The sequence below is a fragment of the Melospiza georgiana genome, chromosome 28, assembly GCF_028018845.1.
Source record: "Melospiza georgiana isolate bMelGeo1 chromosome 28, bMelGeo1.pri, whole genome shotgun sequence".
Taxonomy (NCBI): Eukaryota; Metazoa; Chordata; class Aves; order Passeriformes; family Passerellidae; genus Melospiza; species Melospiza georgiana.
The window spans coordinates 3,707,509-3,733,375 of record NC_080457.1 but is presented as its reverse complement, the minus strand read 5'-3'; the positions used below and the strand labels follow the sequence as shown (position 1 = coordinate 3,733,375).

Sequence of the window (25,867 nt, the reverse complement as noted above, 5' to 3'; positions counted from 1 at the left end):
AGGAGGAAAATGTGAATTCTCTTTCCTTGTGAGCCTTGCTAACTGCCACCAGCTCTGCCCATCTGTGTCAGATGGCTTCCAAGAGAAGAATTTTGTCCTCCCACAGGTCCAGTGCCACTCCAAAGCCCCACCAGCATTGCCCTGACCTTTGCTGCATCTTGCAGTGACTGTGGCTCGTTCTTGCTCTCTGCAGCAGTCACTGGCCAGGTGGCCTTGGAGCAGCAGCCCAGGAGAGTGACCATGGAAGAGGGAGATGAATTCACCTTTGAGTGCAGAATGAAGGGAAATCGTATGGGCAGCTACTACATGTACTGGTACCGTCAGGGCCCACGGGGCTCTCTGGAATGGATTTTCAGGGAGGTTGGTCACTATGCAGACACTTTCAAAAATCGTTTTAAAGCAAGAGTGCAGAGCTCCCATAATAGCTTCAGACTGCAACTCCTGGCAGCAGAAAACGGGGATGCAGCAACGTATTACTGTGGAGCAGAACCACCCTGGAGCAGATCTGCAGCAGAGTGAACCAAAACCAGCAGATGGGGATGACAGATATTTCTGGCAGCTGCTCCCCAGGGCTCTTGTCAGGCAATGGCAGGTGCAGGAAACCTCCCTCTGGCTGGGTGGCACTAAAAGGCACTGAAGGGAGGGCTGCAGGAAGGGCTGGTGCCATTGATGGTGTAGGAGGATCTGTGCTGGGAGCTGCAGAGGCTGCAGTTTGGGCAAGGGCAGGGTTAGTGCACCTTGCCAGGGCTCCTGTCCAGCACAGTCTCATTTCTTTTCTGCACGTCTCCTTGGCTCTCAGCCGTTTTACCTTTCGACATATCTGGAGTAGAGACACACCAGCACTTATTAAGTGAGCACCTCTAACACGCACTGTGCAGACACAGTTTTATTTTGGTGACAAATAGACTCTCTCGCCATGAAGTTCCACCTGCTTGGGAGCAATACTAGATCATCCTTGGCACACTATCTTTCTGTAATATTTCACAGGAGCCACCTTCAGAGGCTGAGAGTTTCTGTCCTCTATCCGATCCCCTTCTCAGTGCTCACAGCCCTGCACAATATCATCATGGGGAGCTCATATGAGAACAGACACAGGGTTAGGTCCCACAGCCACAGGAACAGCCCCAGCAGCATTGGCACCCGTGGATCCATACCTGATACAGCTAATGCTGAGATCAGATTGGTCTGCAGCCCACTCGGGGCAGATCTGTCCTTATCTCAACTCTTCATGCCCCACACTGGATGCCAAATGAGGCTGTTGTGGTTTAGGAATGGAATTTCCCAATTTAGAGTACCCACTGAGCCATTCCAAATCAAGCCTGAGGCTCTTTCACAGGATCACACAAAGTGTTTGCATGGAGAGGGCTTCACAGAAGGATGGGGACCACGCAGGGTGAGAGACAGCCAGGAGGGCAGCAAGAGCTTCAAGCTGTGCTCCTGGTGCCCCTCCTCTCCCCCTCAGTGCTGTCACAGGCAGAGGGAGGGACCAGCAGGGCCTGGGCCTGAGAGCAGTGCCAGAGGCCCAGGCAGGGCAGGTGTGGGCAGAGCTGTTGTGCAGGCGCAGAGAAGCTGCAGAGAGGCCACGGAGAGCGGGCCTGGCCATGTGGAGTGCCCTGTGCGTGGGCTTCTTGCCCATTGTAGGTAAGTGCAGGCAAGGGCTGCTGGCCCCGGGAGCTGAGCGTGGCCCTGGGCTCTGCAGGGCTCTGGGCAGCTGTGCTGAGCGCTTGCAGCCGCAGCTGTGCCCCGGCTCCAGCTGCCCAGCCATGCCTGTGGAGCACGGGGAGAGCAGCCCTGCTCCTCTGGTGCCTCTGAGCTGGGCACCTGCGTGCCAGCTGCCTGCTCTGCAGCCTGGGCACACGCAGGGCACCTCCCTGCTGCACTCAGATCTCGGGGCCCAGCGCTTGGCCCTGGCACTGGACACTGCTCCTGGGGCACTGCGGCCCCTCTGGCACAGAGCAGCTGGGCCATGGCAGCACAGGGCACAGCCCCACTGCCTGCGACAGCCCTTTGGCTGTGCTCTGCTCACCCACAGCAGCTTCAGGGACAGGACAGTGGGTGCCTCACCATCCTGTCTTGGCACGGAGAAACGGATTTATTGCCCTATGTTGTAAATCCTTCCTGCTTCTTTGGGGAAAATCAGAAAATGCTTCCTGTTAGACTGGGAAAAGGAAGGAGGGAAATGAGGTGTATCATTCCTTGTGAGCCTTGCTAGCTGCCACCAGCTCTGCCCATCTGTGTCATCTGGCTTCCAAGAGGAGGATTTTGTCCTTCCACAGGTCCAGTGCCACTCCAAAGCCCCACCAGCACTGCCCTGACCTTTGCTGCATCTTGCAATGACTGTGGCTCGTTCTTGCACTCTGCAGCAGTCACTGGCCAGGTGGCCTTGGAGCAGCACCCCAGGGAAATGACCGTGCGAGAGGGAGATGAATTCACCTTTCACTGCAACATGAAGGGAGATCGTATGAGCAGCTACTTCATGTACTGGTACCGTCAGGGCCCACAGGGCTCTCTGGAATGTATTTACGAGAGCTTTGCAGATACCTATGGAGATGGTTTCCAAGATCGCTTTAAGGGAAGAGTGCAGAGCTCCAAGAACAGCTTCACACTGCAGCTCCTGGCAGCAGAGCTAGGGGATGCAGCAACGTATTACTGTGGAGCAGCACCACCCTCGAGCAGCTCTGCAGCAGAGTGAACCAAAAACCAGCAGATGGGGAAGACAGATCTCCCAGCATTTCTTTCTGGCAGCTGCTCCCCAGGGCTCTTGTCAGGCAATGGCAGGTGCAGGAAACCTCCCTCTGGCTGGGTGGCACTAAAAGGCACTGAAGGGAGGGCTGCAGGAAGGGCTGGTGCCATTGATGGTGCAGGAGGATCTGTGCTGGGAGCTGCAGAGGCTGCAGTTTGGGCAAGTGCATGGTTAGTGCACCTTGCCAGGGCTCCTGTCCAGCACAATCTCATTTCTCCTGTGCTGCTTTCTGCGGCTCTGAGCCCTTTCACCTTTTTACTTGTCTGGAGTAGAGACACCCCATCCCTCATTAAGTGGACACTTCTAACCGGCAATGTGCACATACAGTATTATTTTGGTGGAATACAGAGTGTCTATCAAGGGCAGTACCTGGGAGCACTACTAGATCATCCTTGGTACATTATCTTTCTCTAAGCCTTCAGAGGAGCCACCTCCAGAGGCTGAGAGTTTCTGTCCTCCTTCCCAATCCCCTTCTCAGTGCCCACAGCCCTGCAGAGTATCATCGTGGGAAGCTCATATGGGAACAGACACAGGGATATGTCCCACAGCCACAGGAACAGCCCCAGCAGCATTGGCACCCATGGCTCCATACCTGATACAACTAATGCTGAGGTCATATTGGTCTGCAGCCCACTCTGGGCAGACCTATTCTTATCTCAACCCTTCACAGCCCACACTGGATGCCAAATGAGGCTGTTGGGGTTTAGGAATGGAATTTCCCAATTTAGTGTTCCCACTGAGCCACTCCAAATCAAGCCCGAGGCTCTTTCACAGGATCACACAAAGTGTTTGCATGGAGAGGGCTTAACAGAAAGATGGGGACCACGCAGGGTGAGAGACAGCCAGGAGGGCAGCAAGAGCTTCAAGCTGTGCTCCTGGTGCCCCACCTCTCCCCCTCAGTGCTGTCACAGGCAGAGGGAGGGACCAGCAGGGCCTGGGCCTGAGAGCAGTGCCAGAGGCCCAGGCAGGGCAGGTGTGGGCAGAGCTGTTGTGCAGGCGCAGAGAAGCTGCAGAGAGGCCACGGAGAGCGGGCCTGGCCATGTGGAGTGCCCTGTGCGTGGGCTTCTTGCCCATTGTAGGTAAGTGCAGGCAAGGGCTGCTGGCCCCGGGAGCTGAGCGTGGCCCTGGGCTCTGCAGGGCTCTGGGCAGCTGTGCTGAGCGCTTGCAGCCGCAGCTGTGCCCCGGCTCCAGCTGCCCAGCCATGCCTGTGGAGCACGGGGAGAGCAGCCCTGCTCCTCTGGTGCCTCTGAGCTGGGCACCTGCGTGCCAGCTGCCTGCTCTGCAGCCTGGGCACACGCAGGGCACCTCCCTGCTGCACTCAGATCTCGGGGCCCAGCGCTTGGCCCTGGCACTGGACACTGCTCCTGGGGCACTGCGGCCCCTCTGGCACAGAGCAGCTGGGCCATGGCAGCACAGGGCACAGCCCCACTGCCTGCGACAGCCCTTTGGCTGTGCTCTGCTCGCCCACAGCAGCTTCAGGGACAGGACAGTGGGTGCCTCACCATCCTGTCTTGGCACAGACAAAGGGATTTATTTTCTCATGGCCTCAATCCTTCCTGCTTCTTTGGGGAAAATCAAAAACCGGTTCCTGTGTGGCTGGGAAAATGAAGGAGGAAAATGTGAATTCTCCTTCCTTGTGAGCCTTGCTAACTGCCACCAGCTCTGCTCATCTGTGTCAGCTGGCTTCCAAGAGGAGGATTTAGTCCTCCCACAGGTCCAGTGCCAGTCCAAAGCCCCACCAGCATTGCTCTGTCCTTTGCTGCATCTTGCAATGACTGTGGCTCGTTCTTGCTCTCTGCAGCAGTCACTGGCCAGGTGGCCTTGGAGCAGCAGCCCAGGAAAGTTACCGTGCGAGAGGGAGATGAATTCACATTTGAGTGCAGCATGAGGGGAGGTGATATGAACGACTACAACATGTACTGGTACCGTCAGGGCCCACGGGGCATGGAATGGATTTGCTGGGAAAGTTATTCCTATGGAGAACGTTTCCAAGATCGCTTTAAGGCAGGAAAGGACAACTCCCATAACAGATTCACACTGCAGATCCTGGCAGCAGAGCTAGGGGATGCAGCAACGTATTACTGTGGAGGAAAAATCACCGTGGAGCAGCTCTGCAGCAGAGTGAACCTAAAACCAGCAGATGGGGAAGATAGATCTCTCAGCATTTCTTTCTGGCAGCTGCTGCCCAGGGCTCTTGACAGGCAATGGCAGGTGCAGGAAACCTCTCTCTGGCTGGGTGGCACTAAAAGGCACTGGAGGGAGGGCTGCAGGAAGGGCTGGTACCATTGATGGTGCAGGAGAATCTGTGTTGGGAACTGCAGAGGCTGCAGTTTGGGGAAGTGCAGTGTTAGTGCACCTCACCAGGGCTCCTGTCCAGCATGGCCTCATTTCTCCTCTGTGCCTTGCCTTGGTCTCATTTCTCCTCTGTCCCAGCCCGTTTTCCTCAGGGAGAGTCAGCATGATTTGAAAAGTGGGAAATGGGCTTAGCCCCATTGACAGCATTCTACAATGAGACAAAGGGTCTTGCTGGGTGAGGAGCATCTGGATTCTGTGCATTCTTCATTTAGTTGAGCTCCCAGCACTGACTTCCCACAAATGTTCTGCACAAATCCTTTCATTTTGGCCTAGAGAAAGGTTCAGTGACATGGATTTTACAAGGCTACGTATTCCTCCTCCTGGGCTGTGGGAAATGAAATTCCTGAAGGCTGATCTGGCTGCTGAAGCCTGAGGTGAATAAAGCATTCAGGACCTCAGCCCTGTCCCATATCCTCTGTCACCTGGTCTGCATCCCATTCAGCACTGGGCCCACGATTTCCCAGCCTCGTTTGTCCATGCAGCGTCCTGGCACGTTGTCCTGACTCCTTTCTCACTGGGGAGGAATCCTCGTCAGCTCAGCACTGCTGGGACGGGGGACCAATGTGTCCTCTTTTGGGCTCCCAAGCCTGGGAAGGACATGGACAGAGGGGAACAAATGCAGTAAAGGGCCATGAACTCAAGGGAGGGAACAGCTGACATACAAGGGGAGCCTGGGAGATCTGGGTGCATTTAGTACAGACAAGAAATTGCTGGCAGGAAATTTGTCACATGAATCCATTGCAGTCCTCCAGCACTGGCCTTTGGTTTGTGTGAGGGAGAAAGACACCGGGACCAGTTGCTCCTGTGGGATTGTAAAGGGAGCCCCTTCTCCATCTCTCCTGAATGCCCACCCACCATTACCCACCTGCAGAGAGGCGGCCAAGCTCGCATTATCACTCCCCCTGGTGGCACGGAGAAATCATTGCACCCGCCCTGCCCGGCCGGGAGCCAGCAGCGCCCCTGCTGGCTGTGCCCAGAACTGCACCAAAGGGGAAAGCGCCTGTGGGTGAGAGTGGCCGGGCCTGGGTGTGTGGGTCTTTTTGGTGCTGCTGCTGCTGTTTGTTTGGGTTGTTATACATACACATAGGGGTAAAGAACTGTTATTCCTCTTCCTATATCTTTCATTGAAGGCCCCTATATTTCAAAGTTATAATAATTTGGAGAGTAGGGGATCCTATTCTCCATTCCAACAGAGATTCCCGGCTTCCTTGGAAGACATCTGTCTTTTAAACTAGGACAGCCACCACCAACTGTGTGAGGCAGCACTGTCAGCAGATGGAACAGCCGCAGACAAACTCAGAGTACATTTGTTTCCATGACCTTGCTACACTGAGGGAATCCCTGAGCAAGAGCCAGTTAGAGGCAGGGAGAGACACTGGCATGTAAACTGCATCCATGCTAGAGGAACCCTGGGTGCAGTTCACCCTGGGCTGTCAAGGGTAATTCCCAGCTGGAAGGTCACTTCAGCAATTTACGACCGTCCTGCGTCTTCTATTTTTAATCCATTCCTCCCAACACCCCCAGAGCCAGCCTGCTACATCCCAGAACTCCATTCATACTACCGCTATTACCCACCAGAACAGTATTAGGGGTATTAGACTGCATTGTAAGAAATGCTCTGAAAGAACACCAGAGGTACTGATTATTTTTCTGCTTTCTATCCACCAAAACTCCGTCAGACCTTTCATAGGTGTCACATAATACCCACGTTCTCATTTACAACTCAACCTCTCTGATATTATTTGAGATCCTTCCTTGAAAGCCATGTGGTGTTTCTTTATGTGGTATGTTGGGTCCTAAACCACTGAAGATGTCATGTGACTGCTTGTATAATCCAATATTCTGTGTAGTGGAACAGAGACAGTTTTTGTTATGAACTATATCACTGTGGTATGGGCTGGTATACCACAATGATATAAACAGCATAGGGACCGGTACAAAAACAAAAAGAGGGAAAGAAGGTGACAAATGTTGGAAAAGAAAGGAGATGGGTGACTCTAAGGATTAAGAAGAGAAGAACAACATTCTTCCTATATTTCCTTGTATCCTGGATACATAATAGAGCTCATGAAGGTTCTAAAAGGTGGAAGAAAGGAATAAGTTGAAAGTTCCATACTCAGGCTTTTTGAAATCACCAAAATATTCCATTAACATTTTTTCCCTTTCCAGTTTTGCAAGTAAATCTATCTCTGGATCCTCGCATGGACTTCCACCCAGAGATAATTAGAACTAATGGCCTTTCATCACCTGTTTACTTTTGAACATCATGAGAAAAGAGTGAGTTATTGGAATAAGTCTTAGCACTGTGAGGACAGATAAGCTTATATTTGGACCTGGGACGACTCTCACAGTTGAACCAAGTAAGTGACATTTTTTTATTCCTAAAACTTCAGTGAAAATTAATGTGTGGGAGAACAAGGGAATTTAAAGGTTTGGGTTCACTGAAAGAATTTTCAGCTGTAATAATCCCTTGAAGGCACTCGCTGTGCAGCCAGGCTTTCAAGCCAAACCCTCAGCTTGGATCTGCTCAGGAAGCTTTCCCAGGAACATCTGGGCTGACTCTGCACAGCACCATTATTCCATGATCCCCAAACACCAGCAGGGCACTGCTTAGCCTGTGATAACTTATTCCCACTTTGGGCAGCACTCTGGCCCAAATTCACTGTCCAGTGTCCAATTCTCCAGCGGGCTTGCACTGACTGACTTGGGGCAGGAATGCAGAGCTCAGTGAGGAGCTCCCAGGATGAGGAGTTTTGCAACAGATCTGTAACTCCTGGTAGGAGAAGTTCTGGTTTGACACTGGCCCCACCACACTGACAGTGTCCCCAGGTAAGGCATTCCACTGCCCTGGGGACAGAGCAGGAAGGAGGTGAAATAGCCTTGGGCTTAAATTCTCACAAGTGCCTCATATCCAAGAACGCCCAGAGTGAAAGACAATTGGCAGCCAAATTGTGTGGGTTCTGAAAAGACCAGTGTGTGGAGAATGGAATTTTAAGAAGCCTTAGTTATTCCTGTCTTTCTTTGGAGTTCCATGAGGAACAATATAGGTGCAGGTCACCCCAAGCTATTCTAGGGAATTGTGAATGTTGGGGTGGCAGAGGGATTTTTGATATTGATCTCTGTGATCCTAAAGTATCAGGTGCATCCCTCAGGAATTATTACTTTGCTTTCAGAAGTCTGCATGACTTTAAAGCGCCAAAAGAATATCCCACGTTATTTTACATCCCTAAAACCTCCTGCTCTCCCTCCAGAAAGACATGGGACTGCCTTGGGTGCTGCCTAATATCTCTCCATGTCTGTAGGATATGTTGCATGGGAATAAATGTGTTTGGGAACAATCTCACTGCACTTCCAATTCCAAAGGGAGAAAGCCATGTAAATATACCATTCTGCAGAAAGACCTTTTCTTTCCAAGCTGTTCAATGATTTTCTTTTTCTAACTAATGACAGGATACTTTCAGAGCTTCACAGAAACTCTGGAATTATGTTTGGTAGTAAAATACATTGAACTTAAAGTACCAAAGTCCGTTTTGATTCTGCTGAAATACTTAATGTGTTGAAGTGAAATTTCCAGGATGTCAGCAACCTCCCCCTTTTGTTCAAATAAATTTCAACATAAACATAAAAGATTAATCCCTTCCAGAAGCAAGCAGTGGTAGGAATTAATGGCTGTACTTTCAGGGAATGCAAACTAGTGGGACTCAGGTGACCATTCTGGGGTCATAGAAAACAAATCTTCTGCTCTCTGAACTACAGTTGCACTGTGTGCATTATTGCTTGCTGAAGATCCTGCCCAGGGAGCTATTGCAGAGAAGCAGCCTGGTTGTGTTCTGGCTGTTTGCAAAGCCTGGAGAGGAGACCACATGAAAAGCCTTTCAAGGTCTTCTCAGAGGACACAGAATGCACAGGACTGACAGGCTCTGGCCAATGCTTGGTAGAACACATGGGAAGGCAGTGTTGGATTTCTGGTGGGTGTCTGGCTGCTGGAGGTGTGCACAAGTGTGTAGTTCTGCCTGTTTGATCAGGAGAGCTGACCCATGAAGTTGTGGCAGAGCACGGTTTGTCTTTCACCTCAGTTCCTCAGCAGTTGCACAGGGCTGATGGGGAAAGGGTGTAAAATCAGAGCTCCTTGATCAAACTTCCATTAGTACCCTGGGATGAACAAAATGTTCGAGCTGGGGGATCTCTTGACCCACCTGCAAGGCAGACACCCTGCCAAATGAAAAGCCTCATGCACCTCTCTTTCCCCAAGAGACCCCTCAGGATGCTCCTGTCGAAACAGACACGTCCATCTTTGTGCATGTGTCAGACTTTTCATAAGCTGAGCCCTTTCTGGCAAGGAAGGCTGCTGGAGGATTCCTTTCAGTTCCATGGTTTTACTCTAATTCAAGTTACTAATCTGAGTTAAATCCTGACATTGGTTTTTGAGATCACCCTTGAATCTCCACCTGTGACCTGACCTAGAGAGAAGGATATTTTCTCTAATAAACAAATTATGGTACCACAATGATTTGTTGGCAACTAAATTTTTTTGACACCAATAGTTTTTTTGTGAGACAGCTGGTGGTGAGTTTCAGCAATCTTCTTTTGTTACTTGTACCTCTAATGACAAGGAATAATGACATAAAAAAGAGTAAATGAGAATGTTACAAATTAGTCACAGATGGAGTACATGTGAAATTTGGGTCACAGAGCACCCAGGCAAGCCTGCAGTAAAATCAATCCTGTCCAAACCTTGCTTTTCTTTGCAGACATTTTAAAAACCTCTGACCCTGAAGTCATTGTGATGAAATCAAAGAAACTGGAAGGAAGTGGCAGCTCTGGGAAAGCAGCTTGTTTGGCAAGGAACTCCGCTACAAAGAACTTCAGATTGGAGATGCCCTCTCAGGAGGTGGTCTATGAACAGAGCCCATCCATTTTGACGTCACAGGGGTTGTACAATGCAATTAAAGTGGTCAGGGTGACAAAAGACACAGAGGTGACCTGCACGGCCAAATTCCCCAAATTCCCCGACCTCACGATAACAGCAGAGCCAGGTACAGTTTGGTGGCAAGCTGTCACTTATTTCTGGAGACAGTGGCCTGTGGGGCCTGGTGTTCTCCTTCTGGACAGCACTGCCCTGGGCAGCCAGCAGAAATAAGAAAGACATTTGGGATTTCAGCAGGGAGAGCAGGGAAAGATGTTTCAAAGCATCTATAAGAAATGGTTTTTCAACTGTTAAATTACTTTGAGATACTTTTCTGGGGAGAAGAAGAAAGACAAAATCTATTTTTTTAAACTGTGAATTTCCTTATGACAGAATATTCCTGCCTATAGCAGGAAACCTCCTGCAGCACAATCTGGAACAGCCCTTTGAATACCAACACAAAGTTAAAGGTGGGATGTGTTCTGAGGGTTTCTTTATTAAATTAATTGTTATATTTGTTGAGATTGCTTTTTTAGTCCTGAAGGTCATTCAAATATTAAAACAAAACAATGCAAGAATTTTTCTGTCTCCTGCAACTGCATAAAGCACTTGTCTCCTCATATTAATGTCAGAATTACTCCTGACCAGCTGAGGCCCAGTCAGTATGTTCCTTTGATTTTCTATGAGAAATGTCCTCAAAACATTTTTATATCCTGTGTAAATGGTATATATAGTTTAAATTGCCTTTTCTTTATCATGCTACAGAAGAGGAGGCTGAAGAACCAATAACAGGATTTGGGGAACCAAACAGCACCAGAACAGAGTCAGGGGCCAGTGAGAGGGTTTGCAACAGCACAAACATCTCAGCACAAGGTGAGTTACCCCAACAGGATGTGAAGTTACATTGCTCTCTGGGGGATAAAGGCATGGAAATGTATTTTCTCCAGGGCAGAGGACTCAGAACACAACACACTCAGCACACACAGGCTGCTGTTTCAAGGTTACTGTTCCAAGGTTGCTCCCCTGTTGTTGCCATATTCTCTCTCAGCTGTTCCTTTGCTGCTCTTCCTTTCCCTGAAACTCTCACCTGTGGATTTTCCACTCTCTGCCAAGATCACAGCACCAAAACCCAGACCATGATGTCTCCCCTCTTTTCTGGTCACTGAGCAGATGCTGGAGGGCAGAGAGTGAACATGCTGTCCATGGCTGTGCTGGGTTTGAGAGTCCTGCTGGCAAAGAGCATCGCCTTCAATGCCCTCATGAGCATCAAGTTATTTCTTTTCTGAGGTAAGGGAGCTCACAGCTCTCAATCACTGGTTCAGAGGCCCAATTTCATTAAATGTACTTGAAACCTCCCTTTGCTCTTCCAGACGTGAGGAATGAACCCAAAGAAGAGCAGGAAAGAACATGAACCAGCAGCACAAGGGGGCTGAACAAGCAGGGCCAGAGCTGCTGACAGAGGCCAGCCAGGACACAAGGCAGCACCTTCCCCTGAAGACATGCAACACTCTGCACTCCTGCCTGGCCAGCTGATTTACACTCAAGAGTTTTAAGTGCTTTTGCTGTTTCCTCTCCTCTGAACACTGAGGAGAGTGGATCTATCCTCATTCTCCTGCTAAGTAGCTGCCATTTGTAGCTTTGGATTTAGATAGATTTAGTAATAAAAATGTGTATTGCAGATAAGAAGAGCTGTGTAGAATCTGAAGTGATTTCATTCAACTAGATAATGTTCATTTCTTGATTAAGCCTGTATTTCTTCTGCTAAATGTATTGCATGTGCATGTTAGGTTCCTGTAATCGTGACAAAAAAAACTTGTGCGAGCACAAAATGCTGTGGGTTTTCTGTGCTTTTTCTTCTGGCACTAGGATGGAACTTGCTGAAATCTAACTACCCTAAAGCCCACTGGGATCAAAACACAGCTTTTATATTGCCGATTTACTGTTGGTGAATTTCTCTTTTGCAGACTTTGTGCAGGGAAATGTCTCTGGCACATTCAGGAGCCTCAGTGAGGAGAGTCCTTGCTGAAGGCACAAGGGAGGAAAATGCTCCTGTCAGCAGAGAAGAAACCCTGCTGCTGTTTTGCACTCAGGGGTAGGAGGAAGTGGCCACCAGAAAATCATTTGGGGTGGTTTGATGGAGTGATAGTTTCCATAGCAACTTGGCTCTGGGCTAACAGAGCCCAGCCCACACCTTCCCCAGCTCATGCCCCTCTCACAGGCTACAGGCAGGATGCTGTGGTCACCATTTCTGACTCAGTCACACCAGGCAGCATCAACCCTCCCCTACTTTTGAAAACACAAGGTAACCACATCCTGAAGGGGAGAGAAGGCTTTGCTCCCCCTGCCTGAGCTCCTGCAGCCCTCAAGAGAGCCTCTGCACAGGCCACAGCAAGGGCTGCTGCACTGAGCTTGCTCAGCTCACACCCTCAGGCCTGAAGTGCTGAAAAGTCCTTTGAAAAGAAACTTCAGTTCCTTTTCCCCTGGGCAAAGGTGAACAAAACCCTTGACTAAAAGTAGATAAAGAAATTTCAGCAGACATATAAAAACATCTCAGCAGACTGGGAGCTGCACAGAAGATACACAAAAGATAATGATCATTAATGAACATCAGCTCCAAACATCAGCCCTGGCATGGTCAGAGACACCTGGTCTGGGAAAAGATCGATGAGAGAATCAAGATTGAGAACCAAAATAACATCAAAGGTGTAGTGATCAATAAAATACCAAACACTACAAACTGTGGAACTTGGCAGCAATGAGCATTGAACTAATGAATTTCCCTGGGTTTTGACTGGAGAAGCACAAGAAAACTCCAGTGAAAACATTGTGCGATGGAAGGATTTTCTCTGCACAACTAATGCAATGTGTGGATGAAATTATTTTTGTTGCATCTCCTAGCCAGAATAGAGCAATGCCTTGATTCTCAAACACGGAGTGTGGTAGTTGACATCTGTCCTGCTGATCAAGTCAAAATGGTGAGAGCTCTCTCCAGTGGCAGACAACATTAAAAGCATGCTGAAAGAATCAAGCTTTGTCCAAGAGGTTACATGGGAAAACACAGTGATGAACACCATGAGAATGGGCACCACTAAACACCATTTTGGACCACTGAACCCTCCAGTTTTCTTATGCCACATTGAAAATGCAATGTAATAATCATATTCGTGCATCTGCTAGGCATAATCTGACCTATCACTTTTGTGCCCAAAAATCCTATGAACATCCTGACAAAATCAGATCTAACAGAAACAGAAACTCAAAAAGAGTACGGTTAATTACCTGGCTGTAAGGCAATTTCTCTTTCTATCTTTGCCTTAAATTTCAGTCAGCAGATATGGTCTGAACTGAAGTAATAGGAACCTGATCTTCCCCCTGCAAAACTATTCAGGACCGGGGAGTGCAAAGCTCCTGGGAATGTCTATCTTCACAAAGGAAAGCTTTGAAAATAGATGTCAATTCTGGGATTTCTGTAGATGAGGGTCTTAGTTGATTCCTGTCTATGCCAAAGCCTCTGACAACCAGGCAAATTACACTTTCGTGACCTGTACTGAAACATAACCTGCAACGAGACAGAGTAGAGACAGCCCAGCACTCATTAATTGGACACCTCTAACAGGCACTGTGTACACACTGTTTTATTTTGATGACAAATACTCTCTGGCCATGGGGTTCCAACTGCCTGGGAGCACTGCTAGGCCATCCCAAGTATCTCTCTCTAACACTTGACAGGAAGTACCTCCAGCGCCTGAGAGTTTCAGTCCTCTCCCCAGTGCCCTTCTCAGTGCTCACAGCCCTGCACAATATAATCATGGGAAGTTCATATGGGCACATCCACAGGGTTAGGTCCCACAGCCACAGGAACAGCCCCAGCAGCATTGGCACCAGTGGCTCCATACCTGATACAGCTAATGCTGAGGTCAGTTTGGGCACTCTGGGGAGATCTGTTTTTATCTCAACACTTCATGCCCCACACTGGATGCCAAATGAGGCTGTTGGGGTTTAGAAATGGAATTTCCCAATTTATTACTCCCACTGAGCCACTCCAAATCAAGCCTGAGGCTCTTTCACAGGATCACACAAAGTGTGGCTGTGGAGAGAGTTTCACAGAAAGATGGGGACCACGCAGGGTGAGAGACAGCCAGGAGGGCAGCAAGAGCTTCAAGCTGTGCTCCTGGTGCCCCACCTCTCCCCCTCAGTGCTGTCACAGGCAGAGGGAGGGACCAGCAGGGCCTGGGCCTGAGAGCAGTGCCAGAGGCCCAGGCAGGGCAGGTGTGGGCAGAGCTGTTGTGCAGGCACAGAGAAGCTGCAGAGAGGCCACGGAGAGCGGGCCTGGCCATGTGGAGTGCCCTGTGCGTGGGCTTCTTGCCCATTGTAGGTAAGTGCAGGCAAGGGCTGCTGGCCCCGGGAGCTGAGCGTGGCCCTGGGCTCTGCAGGGCTCTGGGCAGCTGTGCTGAGCGCTTGCAGCCGCAGCTGTGCCCCGGCTCCAGCTGCCCAGCCATGCCTGTGGAGCACGGGGAGAGCAGCCCTGCTCCTCTGGTGCCTCTGAGCTGGGCACCTGCGTGCCAGCTGCCTGCTCTGCAGCCTGGGCACACGCAGGGCACCTCCCTGCTGCACTCAGATCTCAGGGCCCAGCGCTTGGCCCTGGCACTGGACACTGCTCCTGGGGCACTGCGGCCCCTCTGGCACAGAGCAGCTGGGCCATGGCAGCACAGGGCACAGCCCCACTGCCTGCGACAGCCCTTTGGCTGTGCTCTGCTCACCCACAGCAGCTTCAGGGACAGGACAGTGGGTGCCTCACCATCCTGTATTGGCACGGACAAACGGATTTATTGTCCCATGTTGTAAATCCTTCCTGCTTCTTTGGGGAAAATCAGAAAAGCTTCCTGTCAGACTGGGAAAAGGAAGGAGCGAAATGAGGTGTCTCCTTCCTTGTGAGCCTTGTCAGCTGCCACCAGCTCTGCCCATCTGTGTCAGCTGGCTTCCAAGAGGAGGATTTGTCCTCTCACAGGTCCAGTGCCAGTCCAAAGCCCCATCAGCATTGCCGTGACCCTTAATGAGACTTGGAGTGACTGTGGCTCGTTCTTGCTCTCTGCAGCAGTCACTGGCCAGGTGGCCTTGGAGCAGCAGCCCAGGGAAGTGACCGTGCGAGAGGGAGATGAAGTCACCTTCCACTGCAGCATGAAGGAAGGTGATTGGAACAGTAACTACATGAACTGGTACCGTCAGAGCCCACGGGGCTCTCTGGAATGGATTTACGAGGAAAAGGATGACTATGGAGCAGGTTTCAAAAAGCGCTTTAAGGGAAGAGTGCAGAATCCCTGGACCACACTGCAGCTCCTGGCAGCAGAACAAGGCGATGCATCAATATATTACTGTGGAGCAAGAACCACCCTGGAGCAGCTCTGCAGCAGAGTGAACCAAAAACCAGCAGATGGGGATGACAGATCTTTCTGGCAGCTGCTCCCCAGGGCTCTTGTCAGGCAATGGCAGGTGCAGGAAATGTCCCTCTGGTTTGGTGGCACTAAAAGGCACTGGAGGGAGGGCTACAGGAAGCGCTGGTGCCATTGATGGTGCAGGATGATCTGTGCTGGAATGTGCAGAGGCTGCAGTTTGGGGAAGTGTATGGTTAGTGCACCTTGCCAGGGCTCCTGTCCAGCACAGTCTCATTTCTCCTCTGTGCCCTGCCTTGGTTTCCAGCCCTTTTTCCTCAGGGACAGTCAGCATGGGTTTGGGAAGTGGGAATAGGGCTTAGCCACATTGACAGCATTCTACAATGAGACAAAGGGTCTTGCTGGGTGAGGAAACACTGGATGTTGTGCATTCTTCATTCAGTTGACCTCCCAGCACTGACTTCCCTGGAAACCTCCTGCACAAATCCTTTCATTATGGTCATGGTTCAGTGATATGGATTATGCAAGGGTACACATTCCTCCTCCTGGCCTCTCCTCCTGGTCTCTGGGAAATTGAATTCCTGAAGGCTGATCTGACTGCTGAAGTCTGAGGTGAATAAAGCATTCAGGACCTCAGCCCAATCCCATACCCTCTGTCACCTGGTCCCCATCCCGTTCAGCACTTTGGCTCATGTTTTCCCAGCCTCATTTGTCCATGCAGCCTCCTGGCACGTTGTCCTGACTCCTTGCTCACTGGGGAGGAATCCTCTTCAGCTCAGCACTGCTGGGACTGGGGACCAATGTGTCCCATGTTGGGCTCCCAAGCCTGGGAAGGACATGGACAAAGGGGAAGAAATGCAGTGAAGGGCCATGAACACAAGGGAGGGAACAGCTGACATATAAGCATAGCCTGGGTGATCTCGGTTCATTAAGTACAGACAAGAAATTGATGGCAGGAAAATTTCTCACATGAATCCCTTGCTGTCCTCCAGCACTGGCCTTTGGTTTGTGCAAGGGAGAAAGAAAGAGCTTCTACTCATCTTTTCCCAATTGAATTTCCTCCCATCTATGTCGACGGAAGGAGACCAGGACATCAATTAGATCATCACAGGCCCAATTTTATTGATCAGTACAGCAGGTTAAATACAGTTCATAATGAGCTTCCTACATATTGCAAAAGTTGAGCTCAGGATTGGTTAGTTACATATCAGCAACTACGCCTACTTCTGCATTCTTATGGTTATACTTTTGATACTTTCTACATATTCTCAGGAAGAATCTCTCTTCCCTATCCTCATGTTGTGGCAAGGGCATTCTGTCCTTGCCTGTCATTGGTCACCGGCTGCTGACTTCTCCTTTCAGCTTACTGACTGCTGACTTCCCTCTCTCAGCTTAACCAGCGGCATTATGTCAGCATGGCCTTTCTCAGTTAACCAATTATTAATAATACTCTCCACATTTCCCCCATTTTCTTCTTGAGCAAGGAGGTTAGTTTGCTAGGTTTTTGCTATTGTATGGCTGACCATGTTTTGAATACAGTTAAAGATACAAGGCAAAATAAGCAAAAACAGTAAAATTACACCCAGCAGTCCTATAGTATATGTCACAAGGTTCCTCAGCCATAGCCCAAGTCCTAAGCTTTTAAGCCATTCGTCAATTCCTAAACCTTCTTCTTCCTTGAGATTGTGAAGTCCCTCTTGCAGTTCTTTTATCTTAGTGTGAATGGACACCGAATGATCAGACAGATTCATGCAACACATTCCCTCGAACTCTTCACATCCATGCCCTTGTGCTAAGAGCAAAAAATCTACAGCGGCTCTATTTTGCAAAACAGCATGGTTAACACTCTGCACATCTGCAGTTAGCATGTCTAGAATTTGTGATGTCTTGTTCAGCTCATCCTTTGCCCAGCATCCTATTTGTTTTGCTAAATTCATGGCTTTATTAGCAGATCCTCCTGGCAAGATAGTTGAAACCACCACTTGTTTGAATGTACCCCAAAACTGTGGATCTCCTATCTGGCTGCAGTCTAAATCATGTATGCTACGTCTTTTCCTTTTTGAATTTTGACTCAGCTGCATTAGCAAAGACACATTAGGGTGAAACAATGACAATTTTCCCAAATAACAGGGTCCACCCTGTGGTTTAGCTGGTATACCATTCCACGCCCTGTCTCCACAAATCAAAAATATTCCTGTGGGTAATTTCATTGGTGCCGTGATATTTGTGCCATTACATTGTAATGCTGCGGAGGGAATTTACTCACATTCAGGGATGAATCTAGAGTGGCTCATGTTTCTTTAGGTTGGTTTAAATTCTGAGCATCCGAAAATTTGAAGCTAAACCATCCGCCAGCTGTAGTGTTAGACATACTGGCGTTTGTACTTCCAAAAAGATCCAATTCCTCAGGAGGAGAATGCAAAGAGGTGTTAAGTGATTGGATTAGTAAGCATTGACAATAGCCATCACTCTGACTCTTGTTGCACTGGCAATGTGATGTTTGACATGTTAGACATACATAAGGTTTGATTGTTTATCAAACTGCAAAATTCTCCAGGAGACCACACTGGAAGTCCCACCAGGCATGTTCGAAATGGGTTAGTGACTCCTCCAAGACTAAGACAAAGTGATGATTGGTTAGTTTGATTAGCAAGTGTCACCCATAAATTTTCTCTTTGTTGACTAAAGTGTGTTATTCCTACTGCTTCACTTGCTACAGCATTGAGCAGTATAACAAGAACAAACCTCATTTTTCTTTCTGCTTCCTTTGTTTTTCCTTTCTTCGCTGTCTTTTCCCTGGTTTGCTAGCTTGTCTATTGTAAGGCTTAGTCAATTTTTGAATATACTGATCTAATTCTAAAACAGCATCCTTGCTCACAGGTATAGCATGAGATAAGTTTGAAGGCAAATCAGCCTTACAGCGAGCTGCTATGATGCGTGAGGCTTTATTAATTTCAAATATTCTAAGTATTTCCTGCAACTTCCACCTAAGATATGCTATGACCACTTGTTCTGTACTCTCAAAAAGCTGTAATCCTGTCCGTCCTGGCAGGCCAGTACTTTGTTCAAGAGCTCTAACCCAGATAAAATTTCGAATCCACCTTCCAAAACACGGTGCACACCATTAATATCCTATTGACCTCTGTGAATATCAATCAACCTGATTACAATTTGCACAATGCAAAGCTATCCATGCATAGCACTTATCAACATCCCTTTTACAAACATAACAAGGAAGTGAATGTAAGTAAGGACCAGTATAAAAGTCTGTTTCTTCAATCCAATGCAACCAATTCAATGGTGGTGATTGCAAAGCCTCTTCAGCTTTTTTACTATATGAGGCTAATAGTTCAAGCTCTTTCTTTAATACAAGGCGTATCTTATTTCGTAATCGTAGTTCTTGTTCATTATCTTCTTCAACAACTATATCCTCCCGAGGGTCCCACAACTGTAAAATTGTTCTAATCATAGAAAATTAATTAGCAATCACTGATATCCTTACTCAGATGAGATCGTTCCCTTTTTGCCTTCTTTTTCTTATCTGTCTTCAATCTTGCTGCTCCTGATTTTACTGGTCCTGCCACTTGCAAACTCAATTTTTGCAACTTGTCAATGCAGCAATCTAATGCTCTATCAGGATTCCCCTTGAAGGGTCCTACAATTGAATGCTGCGTTAAAGGTACTAATTTCCTACACCTTATAGAAACTATATGTGATTTACTTTGAACCTTAATTCTATTCACAATACATTGTACCTCCCATCGATAATAAGCAAGAATTTTCTGTTCAGGAGATTCATAAAGATTTAAAGCTATATATGCATTTTGCGCTGTTTGTCTCCTTAATTCATCTTGCCAGCTTTTACCCCACGTGTGCTCGTGCTTACAAATGTGACACCACAAATCCCATAATAGTGATTGTTCTATCCAAAAAGTTCTTTCACAACTCCCACAACATAGGGCTATCCAGGCAGCACAATGTGGATTGTGACAGTCAAGGCAATGTTCTTCCGCTGGATTTGTTAAGAGAAAAGTTGATAATGAGTCAATAAAACCAATCAACTCCTGGGCTATCCTGTAGTGATGTGTCAGTGCTCTGTCCACCGCTTCCGAGTACCCCTTCAATTGTAACAGTAACGGTCGTAGGACTAGAAGCAGTTTCTTCCCCAGTCGCTCCTTGTCCTCCTCCGTGAGGCGGTCCACCAGAGGCCCAAAGGGTGATGGTTAGTTAACACCACTCCCAATTGTGTTAAAATGTCCCTTCCAATTAAACAGGAAACTGTAGGAGGCAGTTGAACAATTGACAACACAGCAGATACTTGTTGATTCTCAATGCACACAGACAAAAGTGGCAATCTGCTTGCCAATGTAAATCCTCCTACTCCTGTGAGCATGTTTGATGATGGAAATAGAGGCCAATGTTGTGGCCACGCTTCTGGAGAAATGATGCTGGTATCTGCTCCTGTATCCAATAATCCATAAAGGGTTATGCTTTGATGCCCATAAGTAATTTTAACTTTTTGCTTTGGTCTATTTTGTAAATCCACAGTCAAAAGTGTAACACCAGTAGAGCCAAAACCTTTTTCATTCCGTGTTTGCCCAGTAAATGATTGTATTCCCGATGTCATTTGTGATAGTGGTACCAATTGTGCGATGCGTTGTCCTTTTGTTATTTTAATCGGAGGATAAAGGGTGTAAACCATGATTTGTATTTCCCCTGTATAATCCGCACCAATAACACCAGTCAAAACAAATAATCCCAACATGGTTGTTGAGGAACGTCCTAGTAACAATGCTCCACATGTTTGTCCATTTAATATAAGAGGACTCCAGTTGGTATCCTCTCAGGCCGATTCATCATTAGTGTGACATCTATTGCTGCTGCTAAGTCCAAACCGAGGCTCCCTGCTGTTGCGGGTTGGAGACAGGAGGTAGCAGCGATGTTACGGCAGCAGCTGGTGTCTCCGATGTCACGGCGGCAACTTGTGTCTGTCCCTCATTGCCGCATCGGTAACACTTGATGAATGGTCTCGAAACTCCTTGCATGACTGCCAGTGAGCCGCTTCGGAGAGGAGCAAGAGCAGCTAACACCTGACTCTGAGTAGACTCTGCTTGTTTTTGTAACCCTAATCCTAATTCCTTTAAGGCATCTGCTATAAATGCCTGTGAAGCTGTTGGCATTAATGCCATTCGCTCTAATGCTACCTCAATAGTCCAATTTGCCCCTAAAGTAGCTAACACTCTTTGTGCTGCTGGATTGCTATTTTGCAAATCACACTGCTTCAATAGCGCCCTGCAACACCAGCCCGATCTATAGCAGTAGCTGCTCTATCGATAAAATTCCCAAATGATTCTTCTCTACCTTGTTTAATGCCCATATAAGCCGGTAACTCTCCCGGCTCTTTAACCATATCTATTGCAGCACGCACTAACTGCATAGACTCTCTAAGTTTATCTGCTCCCGATATCATCTGTGCCTCTGTACGCAAATATGCCCCTAAGCCCATCAGCTCCTCTACTGTTACTCCATGTAATGGGTCTCCCTGGGCTCGTTGTACAGCAACCGACTCATTAACCGGAGCTTGCCAATGTGCATTAAACAATAACTGCTGATGCTGAGTGAATATCAACCGAACTATTCCTCTTAAATCATTAGGGCATAAAACCTGAGTATTAAAAAGATAATCTAGCATTTACCTAACAGGTTCACTTTTTACTCCAAACTGACTAACCGTAGAACGTAGCTGAGTTAACAGCTTCCAATCTAAGGGAGTATATTCTGCTATATTATGCGTAAGGTTTCCCTGTGCATCATACTGTGGTGTGTATGTGACCGGACATGCAAGACTAGAAGCTACTTCCACCGCCTCACCATCCCCCATTTGCATTACTTCTTTTGCCAGGGCAGCCCAAGCTTCCCTCCTCTGTTTAGCCATCTCCCCCCATAGATCACGGTGTGCCCCTGGGATGGGATCTGACTCTTTAAGGGTGCTATGCTGCTGGCGTTTCGGTACAGACACCGAGTTTTCGCACGGGGAAGGCGGTGGAGCAGAAGCCGGCTCACGTGGAGGAAGCGGCCTCCCCGCTGGAGCTGACAGTGAAACCGGAGCCGGCTCGAGTGGAGCCGACTTGCGCGGAGGAAGCGACCCCCCCACCGGAGCTGGCTCGCTCGGGGGAAGCAGCGGAGGCAAAGCTGGCGGCGGAGGCAAAGCTGGCGGCGGAGGCAAAGCTGGCTTGCTCCCACCCCCACCATCCGACCCACCTGAAGCTGGTGGCGGAGGCAAAGCTGGCTTGCTCTTACCCCCACCATCCAACTCGCCCTCCCCCTCTGACAGGAAGGGTGCAGACGGTTCCACTGTGCCTATAGGAAAATCCTCCACACCACTTTCCTGGGGACCCTTAGGCATAAGTATCTTAGTTACAGAAAATGCTAAGGGATCATCCTCACGACCATACCCTATATTCCTCCTATGGGCTTCTGTCGCCCTTTCTGCTGCCTTTCTCTCAGAGACCTGCTGAAGTAACGTGTTATATACCACCCGCCATAACTTCCCTAATTTCTTTGCTGACTTATCATCGTCTAACACTGTATCCCACAGTATTTCCCCAAACTTCTTCCACTCTGCTAGCTCATGAACTGTATGCGGATTAGCAAAGATACTTTTAGCATGGCCGTAAGCTAATAACCCTGGTAACTCCTTTTTTAAATCTATCCCTTTTATTCCTCGCCGTTCTAAATACGCGGCGAATAAATCTTATGCCGCTTGCCTATCCATACCTATTAGTCAGCGCGTGCTGTTGCAGCTCTTCAGGCTCCTGCGGCACGTATTGGCTTGATTCACCGTTGTGATCCTCAAGGGTGCTTCAAATGCCAGCACCGTCCCGGCTGCAAGGACCCAAACCCAACTTCCTCGACTGTGGCGTAATCCCCTTTTTCTTTTAATCTGAGAAAAAAGGACAGAGATTCAGCATTGCCTGCATTCTCCACCATTTGTCGACGGAAGGAGACCAGGACATCAATTAGATCATCACATATACTCTGCCCAGGATTGCAGCCCCCACCAACAAGCCATGGCCAGCAACAGACTTGTCCAGCTCCAGGAAGCAGCCAATAGACCAGTGAAATTAGAATGCTTGTTCTTCCCCTTCTTTCCAAAGCCATGTGTTTAGGAAAATTATTAAAAAGTAACTTCTCTTGGTAATATTGCTCTAAGCATTCTCCTGTGGCAAGGAACTTACAGGCAACAAAATGGAGAAAATTTCCTGACAGAAAGAAGAGGAAAAGACCTAACCTCCAGCAACTGTTAAAGTTGAAAAGATCCCCGGTTATTGCAGGAGGATTAGGAAAATGCTCCACAATTGCAGGCTACCACTAATTACATGATTAAGATAACAATCAAATTAAAAGCCAACTTCAGTCAACTATAACAACAGCAAATAGAATCAAATAAAGCACCATCAGTTGAACCAAAATAAATGCTGAACAATTCTTAAACATGGAACTGCTTTTTCCTCTGGCATGCAAATAGGCTTTGAGGAGAGTAATGCTTGAAGGTCTAGAAGAATTAGAAAATATAGAATGAAAATAACTTGAAAATTTATAAGCTGCAGAGATGCTTCCCAGAAAACCTTTCAAGTATTTAACCCAAACTCTCTTGTGTGTTAAAAGACAAACCAGTAACCAGATCCTTTCTGTGAGGCACTTCTAACAACAATATTCCTTGCCAAAGTGTTCAAGCAATATTCTAGTTAGATGAACATTAACTATCGCCTTTGCCAAAAAAGGCTAGGTTAATTATTTTAATTTTAGTGTAGAGAATCCTCTGGAACATTGTTAGATATTCGGAAGTAGAGCGATGTAGAGACACAGGAAAACAAAAGGCAGCACCACAGAGACATGAAAGAGGAGACATCACCTGGCACTGGAACTCCCCCCAGATGTTTTGTAGAACTGTCTAGCACAGTGATGGGCTACTTACCACAGTGACTGAAAACAACTGAACCACCACACACAAACTGTCTCTCTCCCTTCTCTTGAAGGAGGAAATCATGGTAGCTTTACCTCATCTATTTTTCCTTAGACAACTCTGTGCACATACACAAATTTGGTTTACCAGAATTACTGAAACAGCATAACACCCCTCCTAATTTTCCAAGACCAATTTCCTCACCATTCAACCTGAGATCTTGGCTCTTGAAAACAGGTCATTTTAGACATTTGATCATCACAGTCAGTTGAACAACTTGACAGGAACCTTCTGTATTTACCAGTTATGAGTTTATTCAGGAGCTTTTTGTTCATCATTTTGGACGTCTGACACAAAGCTTGACTTACTGCTTTGTCAAGAGGAACCATGCTTGAGGCTCAAAGAGCTAATCTCAGAATGTGAGCAGCTCTCCTTCTCTGTCCAGGACCATAACCCATGGGATTCCTCCCAGAAGATCCCAGATTCTGCTCTCCTGAAGCCCAGAGCACCAATCCTGTTTTTGCATTGCTCTCTTCTCCCAGCATCCTGAGCTCAAACAGTGCATGGTCACTGCAGCCAAGGCTGCCCCAGCACCAATTCTTCCTCAGTGGCACACAGAGGTCCGGCTCACCAGCCATTTGTGTTAGTAAGTTCACATCAGTATGTGCCAGAAAACTCCTGACTGTGTGTGCCCAGCTGTGCTGTCCTGCCATCAGACACCTGACACACTTTAAGCACCCCATGAAGACCAGAGCCCAGGGATGTCCCAGTTGTCCCACGAAAGCCTCACCTATTTCTTCCCATTCCTCTCATGTTTTCTACCCATATTTCTGCTTTGAAAATGGCCTAAATTCCCTATCCATTCATGGTTAAGTTTTTGTGTTCAGAATGGTCACTGCCTCCCCTTGCTCAGGAAGTATCGTGATGGGTGAGGGGCAGCAGGGATTCCCTGAGAGTTGGGGGCCAGGGGCTGCTGCTTCCTTCCAGAGGGGCTGCTCAACTCAGGAGCCACAGGGTAAGCCCATCTGACTGGAGTCACTGTTGCCCTGTGCTTTTTGCCTGTTATTCTTTCTTTCTTTCTTTTGCTTTGGCACTTTGAGTAGTGATTGCCAGCTTGATTCTCTGGTTCTCTGTCATTTGAGAGCCCAGATCCCGTGTGTCCTACACCAGGAGCAGGGAGGCAGGAGCATGCAGGGCTGCACCCTCTGCTGATGCCAGGATCAGCCACTGCCAGTGAGCTGTCCAAAGGAGTAATTCCCCCACCCAGCCCTGCAGTTGTCTGCCACTGCTGCAGGGATTTTTGCAACACTATAACTTGACACCCCTTGTCTGCCCAGACACCCGTGACTCCTGCCACAGCTTCAGAGTTTCCCCTACACTCGGTTTATCACTGCGAGTGTTCTCACCTCTGCCATTGAAGCCTGCTGCTCCAAGGTTCCTGCTAGAGCTGGTTTTGGTACCAGGAGGGGCTCCAGGTCCGGCTGCTCCTGTGGGATTGTACAGGGAGCCCCTTCTTCATCTCTCCCGCCTGCCCACCCACCATTACCCACATGCAGAGAGGCGACCAAGTTCACGCCACAGCTCCACCTGCTGGCGCGGGGGAATCACCGCACCCACCCTGCCCAGCCGGGAGCCAGCAGCGCCCCCGCTGGCTGTGACCGGAACTGCACCAAAGGGGAAAGCGCCTGCGGCCCCGAGAGGCCGGGCCTGGGTGTCCGGTTCTGTTTGGTGCTACTGCTGTTGTTTGCTTGTTTGGATTATTATACATACACATACTAGTAAAGAACTGTTATTCCTCTTCCCATATCTTTCCTTGAAAGCCCCTTTATTTCAAAGCCCCTTTATTTCATATTAATATATGGAGGGCAGGGGATCATATTCTCCATTCCAAGAGAGGTTCCCGCCTTCCTTGGCAGACATCTATCTTTCATACTAGGACAGCCACCATCACTTATGTTAGGCAGCACTCTCAGCAGATGGAACAGCCGCAGACACACTAAGAGTACATTTATTTCCATGACCATGCTAACCTAGGGGAATCCCTGAGCAACAGCCAGGCAGAGGCAGGGAGAGACACTGGCACGTAAACTGCATCCTCCATGCTAGAGGAACCCTGGATGCAGTTCACCCTGGGCTGTCAAGGGTAATTCCCAGCTGGAAGGTCACTTCAGCAATTTACGACCCTCCTGCGTCTTCTATTTTTAATCCATTCCTCCCAACACCCCCAGAGTAGGCGTGCTACATCCTAGAACTCGTTCATACGATCACTAGTACCTACAAGAAGAAAAGTAGGGGAATTGGACTGCATTGTGAGAAATGCTCTGAAAGAACACCAGAGGTACTGATTATTTTTCTGCTTTCTATCCACCTAAACTCCACCACACCCTTCATAGCTGTCACATAATACCCACGTTCTCATTTACAACTCAACCTTTCTGATATTATTTGAGACCCCTCCTTGAAAGCCATGTGGTGTTTCTTTATGTGGTGTGTTTGGTCTCAAACCA

At 48.4% G+C, this 25,867-nt stretch overlaps 2 protein-coding genes across 2 annotated transcripts in view; both read left to right on the top strand.

Annotated features, from left to right (window-relative positions):
- Nucleotides 1-11,443, top strand: part of LOC131094070 (M1-specific T cell receptor alpha chain-like) — an 85,118-nt gene extending 73,675 nt beyond the window's left edge. Inside the window, exons 5-7 of the mRNA XM_058041542.1 lie at nucleotides 10,770-10,877; nucleotides 11,175-11,291; nucleotides 11,375-11,443. Coding sequence (XP_057897525.1) covers nucleotides 10,770-10,877; nucleotides 11,175-11,290 — 224 coding nt within the window. The 3' untranslated portion in view covers nucleotide 11,291; nucleotides 11,375-11,443. The remainder of the gene's footprint in view (nucleotides 1-10,769; nucleotides 10,878-11,174; nucleotides 11,292-11,374) is intronic.
- The window catches only part of LOC131094071 (M1-specific T cell receptor alpha chain-like), a 244,243-nt gene that overhangs the window by 78,359 nt on the left and 140,017 nt on the right, over nucleotides 1-25,867 (top strand). The gene's annotated exons all lie outside the window — the stretch shown is intronic.